At 43.2% G+C, this 12,069-nt stretch overlaps 1 protein-coding gene across 6 annotated transcripts in view; it reads left to right on the top strand.

The window, feature by feature from the left end:
• The first annotated feature begins 1,209 nt into the window (after positions 1-1,209).
• The window catches only part of NOL4 (nucleolar protein 4), a 197,510-nt gene continuing 186,650 nt past the window's right edge, over positions 1,210-12,069 (top strand). For all 6 annotated transcript variants that reach the window (XM_059815317.1, XM_059815319.1, XM_059815315.1 and 3 more), the window contains exon 1: positions 1,210-1,476. In XM_059815317.1, coding sequence (XP_059671300.1) covers positions 1,210-1,476 — 267 coding nt within the window. The remainder of the gene's footprint in view (positions 1,477-12,069) is intronic.

The raw sequence follows: 12,069 nt of genomic DNA on the forward strand, positions 1-12,069 counted from the left end.
AGCACCATCATTACACTGGCAGAGCTACCGAGGGCCGCCTCCTTTCCTTTACCAACATCCTCCTGGGACTGATCTCTCTCTCCTCTGGTCCAATATCCGAGCCTGTCTCGTGTGTATCTGTGGCGTGGTTTTTTTTTTTTTTTTTCCCTTCCATCTGCTGGGATTGCTAAGTAAATAAATAGAGGAAAATTCCTAAAAGGGCATCTGAAAATTCAGTGGGACTGAATATGAGGAAGTGAAATGCCCACAGACCGTTAATTTTTTTTTTTTTTTAATTAAAAAATATGTACTTAAAACGCGGATCGGATGTATTAGGCTTAGAAAATAGCAGGTAAGAACTTTCTTTCTTTCCAGTACCTTCATGCCCGGAGCGGGGACATCTGAAGCAAAGCCGCCCAGCCCTGGAATAAAGGGGGAGCAAAGAGACCAGTTTGCCCTTCAGTGCTTCCTCCATCCTGCGCGGCGAGGCTGCTCTGGGGAGAGGCACAGCCCGCCAGGACAGAGACAGAAAGCCTTTCGAGAAGGCAGCCGAGCGCTGCCGGGGCGGAGGAGGGTGGGCTTTTTTCTTCTTCTTTTTTTTTTTTTTTCTTTTTCCTTCACCTGCGCTATCCAGGGTGAATCCGGGTGCAGCTGATGTATGGAAAAGAAGAAGGATCCGAGTCAATATTTTCTTTTCTCTTCGCTAAGCCGAGGGATAGGATTTTAATTATTTATCCACCCGAACCCTCTCCGGGTAAGACGCTGCTGGAGCCAGTGGGATAGTCCTGCCTTGCACAATTATTAAAGAGACTGATCACGTACAGTGGAAGGATAAGAGGAGCCTCCACCAGACCCGTTTTGCCTCCTGTGAAAAAAAAATCATGAAGGAGAACATTGCCACACTATTGAATTGATTGCTGCCCCCCCCTCACCCATCCCCCTCCCGGCCCCCCCACCCCCCCCTCACCACCACCACAACAACAACAAAAAAATCCGCTGGGATCTGCCTGCGCCGGGACCTCCCTCGCTCCGGCTCGGAGGTGGATGCATTTTTCATGAGCGCTGGGTGAACAGGTGCAAAGTGCGGCGGGGCGGCCCGGCCCCGCACCCCGGCCCGCTGCGGGGCGGCGTGTGCGTGTGCCCGTGTGTGTGCGTGTCTCTGCCTCTGTGTGTGTGTGTGTGTGTGTGCGCCCCGGCGTGTGCATGTGTGCGTGTGTGTACTAGGAGATTATGGAGAGCAGCGACCGGGACATGTACCGCCAGTTTCAGGACTGGTGTCTCAGGACTTACGGGGACTCAGGAAAAACCAAGACGGTGACCCGTAAAAAATACGACCGGATCGTCCAGCTCCTGAACGGCTCCGAGTCGAGCTCCACGGATAATGCCAAATTCAAATTCTGGGTCAAATCTAAAGGCTTCCAGCTCGGCAACTCGGACGAGGTCAGTGGTGGTGCTGGAGGAGGGAAGCAAGTGCTGTACGTGCCAGTCAAAACCACGGTTAGTAGAGAATTGTCTTCCTTGTTCTATGTCGGCCGCTGCAGCCCGCTCCGGGAGCGAGAGGCACAGGGGGAGCCGCAGCCACAGTTGGCTCCTTCCTCCCTCTTCCCCCAAGTCATCATCACCATGTTGCGTTTGCCTGTCACATTATACACCGCCGAGGTCTTTGTGGGTCCTTTTATTTAAAGCGATCGCGCGCAGAACACACCCTGCCGGGTCGGTGTCGTTCTCCTCCTCGTCCTCCCCGGCCTCCCCGTCCCCCCGTCCGCCCCGGGCCGCCGCGGCGGGTTTGGGTGGGCCATTGTCCCGCCGCCGCCGCCGCCGCCGCCGCCGCTCCGGCCATTGTGCCGGGCCCCGCCGCCCCGGGCAGCGGCCCCCCGCCGCCGGCGGGGGCTGATCGATAGCGCACGGGGCAGCCCGCCTGGCACAAAGCCAAGCGTGGCGCCGGCCGGTGATTTGGGGGGGTTTCCCCGGGATATCAGCTGGGGCTTCTTCCCTTTTTTTACACACCTTTTAATGTTTCTAGCGTCGGCCCGCAGCCCCCGAGCCGCCGAGCGGCACGGATGTGCCTGGCTGGCTGTGGAGCGCCGGCTGCGATGGTACCGGCGGCGGGGAGAGAGGATGCTCAACAAAGGGAGAGCGGGTTCCGCATGACCGAAGGAAGGAAGGGAGGGTGTATTTTGTTCCTCTTTCTGGGGTCGCAGGCGTCTCGCAGCCATAAGGCTTAAAACTCAATCTGGAGCGCGAGGGTAGCCCGGCATCCCCCGGCCGGCGCTGGAGCTGCGGGGCTCGGCGCAGGTCTGGCAGCGGGAGAGCCGTTATGCTCGGTGGTGGCAGAAGCGACAGATTTTCCTATTTGAGAAGATGGGGACTGTTGGCTGCAAGTAGGTTTTGCCTATTGAACTCTCTTCATGTGTCATTATTCTTACTTCTTGTGCTCTGGGTCACGCAAGCTAAGCTTCTTTTGTCTGTGCGTGGGGCGGGCGGGGAGGGGGAGCCGAGAAAGGAAACCCGGCAATTAAAAATATTCCTGCCTGGGCATTTGCCTTGGATGAGCAATATTCTCTCTCTCTCTCTTTTTTTTTTTTTTTTTTTTTGAGTGGCAGCTTATTCTGACCTAACGGGAAGGCTGTTGGGTGGCGCAGCAAAGGGGGCTTCTTGGAAAGTATTCTGGGTTGGGTTGTGACGTAGGCTGCCGGGGAAATCTGCCTCTCTCTGCCTCGCTGAAGTCATAAACCTGGGCATTCCCGGGGGCCGGCTTATATTTGCCCCCTTGTCATCACCGCCGTCATGTCTGCGAGGAGGCAGAGGTGGGAAATAATTTTAAGGAGTTTACAGATATGAAGATTGAAAGTGAAGGAGAAGTTCTGGATAGAGTTGGTTCCCTCGCTATGGTTTTTATTCACAAAAGCGTTCTAGGTCTGCCTAGAGATTCAGGTTATTTGGCAGATTTCTGTTCTACTGTTAGATGACTGATTGCTAATTCCTGGTGCCCGCAGGTACTGTAAATGCAATTTATAACAAAAACGGTGTCTAAAGTAGAAGTCTCCAATGAGGTCGGTATTTTTTATCTCTTCTGCTTACTGGAAAAATGATTTTGGAGAGCCAGTAGGCAGGATCTTTTATTCCTAAGGCTACCCTTTTCACTGCAAGTTCAAAACTGTAAGCAAATTCAGTATTTTAAAAAATTACATCAACTACGCTGCTAAATAAAAAGGCTAACCCTCATTTTACAAGAAGGAATTTAAAAATTAAGGGCTGTTCTGGGCCTCTGAAACACAAAGCTCAGTGATGATCAACGTGTCTATTTTCTCTCACCTTTGCTAGGCCATGAGAGCCTGGAGTCCTACCTTGCATCCCCTCCGCTATATTTTTTTCAGATCAAATAATCAAAATTTTTCTCTTTTTTTTTCCTTCAGAGATTTCTGTCAGAGGTTGAGCGCCTTGCTGGTCTTACCTTTGTTCATTTGGGGGAATCATACCCTCAGCTGTGAATGTCTCTGTATATCCCTGTATATATATTTATATTCATCTAGAAGTAACTCTATTTAGATAGCTTAAGCAACCAAGCAGACATCCTAACAAAACAAGAATGCCTGCTAATAAAATCAAGAAAGGACAGTTAGCATGACCTATCTGTAAGCAATTCCTGCATATCTGTACCTTACTTGAACAATGACATATAAACCCTTATGGAAACGGTCTTGCATGTAGGTAAAATTTCCTCCTGCTGGCCAACATAAATCTGTTGTCCAACACAAATGAGAAAAGTTGATACTCAGCACTCTTGTACAACAGCCAGCTCTGAGAAACAAATGCCACCTGCCTGCTAAACCCATGAATCTGGTGCCGCTATCCCATCACAAAAGGCAGAGGAGTATTCAAGTAGACCCATGGGGTGGCAATGGTTTGTGTGAGCTATTGCCAGGGCAGGGGCAGTGCCTGCCAGGTGCTGAAGGCTCTGAAACAACCTCTTTGACAGAACAGGGATGCAGCCCCTGTCCTGGAGAAAGCCAGTGGCAAACTCCTATTGACTTCAAGAGGCCTAAGATTTCACCCAGCCAGGAATAAGTTACAGGGGGAAAGACTGGATTTTCACCAGACAGTAATTGCGGGTAAGCCTTAAAAGCCCATTCTCTCATTTCCTTAACTCTTACTAATTATTTAAGAGTTTATTAATTTATGACCATTTAGAAACATCCCCACTGTTTTGGTTTTTTTTTTTTTTCCCTCTCTTGTTGTTATCCCATACATTTGAGCTTGTCCAGTCTGAAGAAAAAGCCACAAACAGTAAAGAGATGCCCAAACTGTGAATCTCTCCCTCATCCTCTCCCTCTTCTTGTCCATCACTTGATCTCACCATAGGTAAAAGTAATTTCAATTTAAAATTAATCACTGCTGGCAGCATGAGCACTCCCTTTGCAGTAACAGGATGGATGAAATTACAAATTGGACTCTACAGTCACAAGCCGGTCAAAAATAAGCAAATATTCAAATACTTTGTTAGGAATTATTCTCTCCTTGAAGCTTTAAGATTTGCTGCTCTGCTTTGCTGTCAGCCTGAGAGATTTGCTCCTGATGGTGCTGTAATCCACTGCTGCTGGTAATTAGACATCATTACTGCTGCGTTAAAGGGAAAGAGAGAAGGAGAGAGGACAGGCTGGGGCTAATTAACTACTTGATTCTAATGAAAGAAAGAGAGCCTGATAGCAACTGGGAGGTTGCACCGGAACAGGCTAGATGTACAACACAGACTTAATTGAAGCAGGGGTGTCTTGCAGTCTCGCAGTAGCTGAGGCTTGGTCTACTTTCATATTCTGTGGGCAGTAGCGCATGAGGTAGTATTCTGTTTTTCCCTTGCCTGGTTGGTAAGTAGCTCAAAATCACAGGCCTATCTTCAGTATCAAGTTCAAACATGCTAGCAAGGAGAATGCATAGATGATTATGTGCTGGCTTAACCTATTTTACGGGTTTGGTCTACTCAAGAGCAACAGGAACAAATCAATTTCTGAATGTTCACATCCCTCTGTGGTCTAGGAGATGCACTTTTGGTCACCAGGCAACAACATCCCCTGCAAAACAGCCATTTTAGGACCGGAGTGGGACACCCCACAGTAAGGTAGTCCTATATGCAACCCAGTGAGTATCTCACTTCTGCAACTTTTCAGATCGCTACTGTTACCACCGTAGGTTTTCTTTCATTAAGCCCAAGCTGCACCTTACGAAAGCAGTGAAATTACGACTCGCCTAGACAGACTGTATAAACATGTTAGGCCAACAAATACGCCAAACGGCTGACAGTATCAGCTTTTAGTGGTTGGTACTCACAGTCCATAAGGAGGCGTGGAACTAATATTCCTAGTATGATATCTTTTCTAACCGTATACATGATTTTTATGGTGGATTTTTTTGTGTGTATTTTCTACATAGTTCTTTAACTGGAACTACTTATCGATTGGCAACTTGAAAAGAAATTTCTTTTTGCCACTTTTCTTTCTCTTGCTTGGTGTTGTCCATAGACAACTAAAATCAGTCTTGATTTAAAAATAAGTTATAAAATAATGGCCAAAGCTGTATCAGCAGATTCTAAGCAGAAATTTCCTTTAAAAAAGAAGGGCCAAGATGACTGCAGGATACCTCTCAAGTACAGATTTTAGACAGTATAAGCAAACTGATAGAATATAACCTCAATGGCCAAGTTCAGATTGCTTTTATGTCGTTATTAATTTGGAATGAATCCACTGACTTTAATGAAATCACAAGCCTAATGTATTAATTGTCCTGTGTCTTCATTTATATTTTCCAGCTATAAGCACAGAATGAACTTTCATTCAGAAACCAAATTTTGTTCAGTTTAGTTAAATCTTTAGATCCTCCAGGAAGATCTGGTACCTCTTGGTTGCTTCTAGCAGGCCAGTGAGGCTTTCTGCAGGTGCAGGGCTTTACTGCTGAACCCGATTACAGGATTTAGGGCTTAAAATTACAGGCCAGGCAGTTCTATGGAACAGGCTGTATCTCAGCCCACCTCTTGTTCTGTTAGTGATGAAGAATAGTAGATGGACATATGAGTTTATGGTTCGTTTGATTTTATATAAAATGGCTTTGTTTATGAACAATAGAAGAAACAGATCACGGTATAAATAGCTTATATGTCAAAATACAGTGCTTTAAATTATCTTATGTTTTAAATTGTTCATTATTTTAGGGCATTTTATAGCAATCTGAAAATATGCAGCTTTGCTTCATTGCATTTCTCCCCATTTTTGTAGCCATCAATATAAAAAATGAATAAAAGAATTTGTCAAATATATATCGGTAGCTCTGTAGCCTACTGAACTAGCAACACATAATGGCAGTAAGTACCACAGAAAGGCGATGCTGAGGGTGAGATATAACTTCTCCCAAGGTACAATTCTGCAGTAGTTTACAGTCCTGTTAAATGCACCGTCCAGGCTCAGAAGCAGTATTCGAGCCCTGCCGTATCTGTCCTGTTTTAACTGCCCATCACATTTTCCTTAACCCCTGTTCAGGTCTGCAGAGCTTCGTCTCCTCCAGTTACCCACAGCCTCTGCCCTGCTGTTTGCAGACCTCCCGATGGACTCGGTGAGGAGGGATGCTGGTGAATCAGACAGACAGTGCTGGAAGATGGTCATAGCAGATGGAACAAAAACGGTTTAGTTGGCAACTCTTAATGCAGGCATTCAGCAAAGTGTTCATGAATAAAGAGAAAAACTCTGTCCTGAAATTTAAAAATCTTAAAGCGGCCATATGTAAGACGCCATCTCCACGTGTGTGTGTGCAAGAGAGAGGCAAAGGGAGACAAGGATCTGAGATTTCTCGGTAACAATGTTGAGCTAGAATTTTCCAAAGAGACATGAGCCAAAGAGAGCAAATTTTTAAAGAGGGAGCATTTTAAAGTGCTTCTTCTGTAAAACTAGAAACTGTTAATGTTACCTTAGCAAATACCGTAACAAAATCTACTACTGATATATCCATGCCATGCATATAATGAGACAGGATGTCAGATTCAGTGCTATCCCCTGGTAAAGGCCAGGCTTGTAGCTCGAAAGCCCAAATCTTTCCAAAATAAAGCGATCCAAAATAAAACCTCCCAGTTTAATTTTCATGCTGCTGTGAACCTTTGCCAAGGAGAATGAGGCGACAGTGAACTTTTAGTTCTTCAGTGTCTTACCCTCAGCCTCTTGTCAGTGAAGTTGCACTGAATTCAGTCATGATGCAGCGTGGTAGGGACTCCAGCTCAGACACTTCAGCCCTGATTTTCGTCAGAGGTACTGAGTGTTGTTTCTGTGGCTATGTGATCAGTGAGAAATACGCTATGTGATCAGTGAGAAATAAGGCTATGTGATCAGTGAGAAATAAGCAGGCATTTGCTAGCAGGTTACTCCTAGAATAGGTTGATATGCTTCAGTACATCAATATGGCACTTTTTCTGATCTTTTCACAGAGATAGTTTCCTTCCCTAACTTTTGAGGTGATCACCATTGCTCTTGTTCAAGCTCTAGACAGAAAGGAGACACAGCCTGGAGAGACTACATACATATATACACAGAAAGGCTCTGTGTAGAGAGGGCTTATCATGAACACAGGCCCCTGTGAGAAGGCAGCTAGTGCTAGTGCTGGACGAATGGGGGAGTTAATGATTCGAATTTCATTTTACACTACAGAAATAAATTAAAATTGGCTGACATTGAACCATGAGTTTTGGTCTGCTGTTGAAAGGAGGCAACCAGCAGCTGTTGGGTTTTGTCTGAAGGAAGGTATTTGGGTCCTGATCTTTCCCTGTACACAGGACACACCTGTTGAGAGTTTGCTGGTAAAAGAGGAAGAAAACAGGCAGGGCAAATGTTGAAGAGAGATATAAATGAGGTAGATGTGGAGAGAGATTATGAGACAGCGTGGCAGGAAATACTCTCCAGGAGGATCCTACCAGAATCTGCAGCGTCCCATGCACTGCAGAGCATCACAGCAATCTTTTGTTCCTTATTGAGTAGGTTGACCCTGATCAACACAGCCTCCAAAATGACCAGACCTTTCCAGGATGTAAAAGATGTTTTTATCTTGTGTATGTCATTTTCATCTGCCAGAAGCTTCTCTTTACAAAACTCAGGAGATATTAGCTGGTGCACGAGAGTTGTTTGCATTGTCCTGCAGCAGCACTGGAAGTGATTCTGTAGCTTTCTTAAATTACCTTTTGGTTTTGTTTAAATAGATGAGCTTCAAAACCTTACACTTCCACTAGCGAGATTTTTTTTAATGGTTTATAAACATAAAATATCCAGGTAGGCATTACCGATATCCAGGAAAGACTTGCTACAAGTTATGGCGTTGAGCATTCTTCTGGATGCAAATGGATTTTCTTAGAAATGATCAACTTTATCACAGATAGTTGTACAGGCTTCTAACAGCTTATTCAATAACTCTGCAAGCTGCAAAACCTGGCAGTTACCATGTGCATCTACAGGGATTAAAGCTAGTTGTTGAAATTGAATTGTAAGGTTTGAACCATTTAGTTGTACGTGTGGATACTCTTCAACTTAAGGGGCTATCTACAGTGAACATTTTACTTAATAAATCTGATCTATGTTAGAGTTAAGCTCAAGTAAAGACTTTTTTCAGAAATAAATATTCTGTATAGACTTGGAAGGACAGTTTTTATTAAATGACCTACTTGAGACTAGGATGAAACTCATTCAACCTTTTTCACTTGAGAGCCTGTAATTAATCTCCTCTGGGAAACGAGAGGTTATATACATTATATTGCCAGTAAGATCTGTGTGTCTGGAAGTTTTGTAAATTTTGTTACCCCAAAGTTTTTAATACAATGAGAGATGGACATGATAACATTTTGCCTTCATTTTAAGAAAATTTAGTGGGTGAGATCACTTGCACTTAAATGATTTATGAATTTAACTCACCGCACAATTTTTAAATGAGTATGTCTTGTGATTGCTCTCTTTGTTGCCTCTGGACTTGTACATACCACTACCAATACTGCCAGGTGGATTCTGTAGAAAACTTTTGTTCAAGGCAGATCCAGAGCTAAAGTAGCTGCCACTACATCATGACCTCTCTGTAGGGTAAAGCAGCATTGCGTTGGCATGTCGGAAATCAAACTTTTGAATGGACTAATGCTCACTACCCTGAGCTGATAGAAGACGAGTGACAAGCAAGTAATTATACAATTATTTAGATACATCAACAGAGAAGAACAGTTAAGGTATGGCCAGAGGTTTCAGCAGACAGGAAAGACAAGGAGTATAAAAAGGTTTCACAGAACTTTATTCTTCAGCATGTATCTTCTTTGTTGTGGGCGATGAGGAAATACCTGTCCTGGGTTTATGTTTTTCAGGTGATGAAACTGAAGAATGGTCAGAAATAGAGGAATAAAAAAAAAGGTGATCGCAAATCAAGATACTAAATTGCAGTGCATCACCGGGACTAATACAAATCCAAGAACACTAAAAAACTTAAGAATGAAATAACTAAAGTAAAATATATCATTTGCCACTATATACAGCAATGATACTGGAAGATAGCCAAAAATGTATTAGAAAGAGCAAAAAAAAAAAAAAGGTGGTAAAGATAGTTCATAGAAATGACAGACCCGCGAACCATATTTCAACACCAGGAAAAAAAATCAATAAGAAAATAACTAAAAATAGAGTTGTTGAGTGTCAATATGAACTATGCCTGGTTGGTGCAACTGGTTTGGATTTTGTAAGGGTTAATTATGTTCCTCTAACCTGTCATATTCAGAAGTCTTTTAAATAATTTTCAGGTGAATCTTTGGTTCTGGCTTCCTTCTGAAATGAAACCAATCTGATACTGGCTTTACTAAAGCAGGGTTGAAACTTTGGCTATGATGACAAATTAACGCTGGTGAAGAGTTGGGAAACCATAGGAAGTGTTTGAGACCTATAGAGATGCAGTCCAATGTGTATATATATACACAGATAAGTATATATGTATACTTATATACACATAAAACTCAGACAAATGAAGGGGTTTCAACACTGGATGGAAATGCAGATCAATTAGGTCAAGCAAGTCAAGGAAGAATTGGGAGGGAAAATAGAAATATCATAACAAAGGAAAAAAGGAGAAATCATGGCAGGCAAAATTCCCTACAGACCATTGCCAGATAATTTACATTTACATGCCATTGTGACATTAGCTTTTTGAAAGGAAAGGAAGAATTCAAGCTTTTCAATCACATTTAAAATACACAGAATTAGTATAACATCTCAAGGGAAATATTTAGGAATAATTTCAAACAAATCAGTAAGTGTATCTTCAATAAGCATGATAACAAAAATCGGCATTAGAAAAGTATAGAGAATAATATTCAAAAATTATTCTTCTTATTAATTAAATGGTATGTCCTTGCCTTTAATAACATGCTTAGTGTATTTACCTCATCTCTAAAAGGCCATGACTGCTGAAAGGTCCAGGGAAGGAAACTGAGATAATTAAAGAAAAGGAGTACTTATAAGACAAATAGATTTTAATGGTTATATCACCCAGAAAGATGAATGTTAAGAGAAAAAGCACAGTAGAAAACAGACATGTAAAGAGGTAGAAAGAAGCTGAGAGAAATGGCGTGGCATAAATTCCGACAAACAGCTGAGAGAGAAAATTCAGCAGCCACCCTTTTTAATCCTATTCCATCTTCTAAGACTCTTGACAACCATCTCAAAAGGTAAATTCAAAGCTAGGCCATTGTTTTATAACCCATAGTGTTGGGAATGGTAAGTCTGCATTGCAGCCCCTAGAGAAACTCTGATGGATTCAGCCAAAATTTCTTCCAAGGGCTTTACAAGAGAATGATAGCTCTGTGGCTCTCGTAAGGATGTAGTATGCTCTCTACGTCAGTTCAGCTTTGCTGGCTGGAGCAGAAGTGAGGACAAGGTCACATTCCTGCCCTTCCTGCTCTGTGCTGTTACCTGGTGTCTTGCTGCATCTCCCCAGGTGTTTTCCCACAGAGCAACTATCAGGGTCAGTCACGTTCCAGCTCATACAGTCAACGCAAGGAAAGACTTGTGGAGTGTGGTGAAATCCCAGCACCCTCCCTTCCCCTTTGTACTGAATTTTAGTGTTGCTGGTGGGCTCAGCCTTCATGCTCTTGTTTCATAAATAGATTATTAAGTTTTAGGTATGTGTTCTTAGGTTGGCTGAAGCTAGCAGAGGAAAATAATTCAGTCATTATTGCACAGTGCACCTGGATGCACCCTATTTTGGTTAGAGATTTATGTGTTTATTTACTAATTACTGAGCTCTGAAACATGTTTTGCAGACTCCCTTGGAGACTGGGACTAGATGGTTCGTTGGTCAGTTTGACTGTAGCAGTTTCTATGGCTCGTTGCTGTAGTGATATTACGAGTCTGGATGAAGGAAGGAGAGCATCAAGTTTCTGAGCTCCAGCACTATCTTATGTGGACCAGTGCATGAGATTACAGTTATTTACACGGAAAGTCTGCGATGAACAACCTCCGTTTTCCAATTTACTCCACTTGTGATGAGAAGTAATGTGCTGTTTTCACCTCCATATTTTTGCCTACTTGTGCTAGGATTTTTTTATTTTTTTTTTATGCTTGTTGCAACTATTACCAAACTCCTACTATGGTGGGAAGAAAAGAAAAAACGAGCAGAATTATTAGAGAATTAATTGCAAATATGAGAGGAAATTAGCTCATTCAAATGATGACAATTTCTGGAAGACTTTGTTTTTGACCAGTCTGAACAGCAAGTGTGGCATATAACTAATTAGATGACTCGTCCCATTGCATTTCTCAAGAAACAGCAGTGGAAAACAATAAAGAATGTAATTCATTCTTTTCTCCCTTAATCTAGACATAGTAATAATTTTGTTTATGACATCTTTTGATAACCTTTATCTTTTAATATTCTGAAAGTTCAGCAAAGCCCCATGGCCATGCTTGCCATACTACTACAGTATTTCATTCGTAGCGAGCAAACTGCTCAGCTTTCTGAGTGCTGTATTCCCATTCCAGGTATCTGGCTAAAACCTGTAGTTCAGACAGACCGCATCTATTTACCCCTTTTTATCTCAAT

Source organism: Gavia stellata, chromosome 3 (genome assembly GCF_030936135.1).
Source record: "Gavia stellata isolate bGavSte3 chromosome 3, bGavSte3.hap2, whole genome shotgun sequence".
Classification (NCBI taxonomy): Eukaryota; Metazoa; Chordata; class Aves; order Gaviiformes; family Gaviidae; genus Gavia; species Gavia stellata.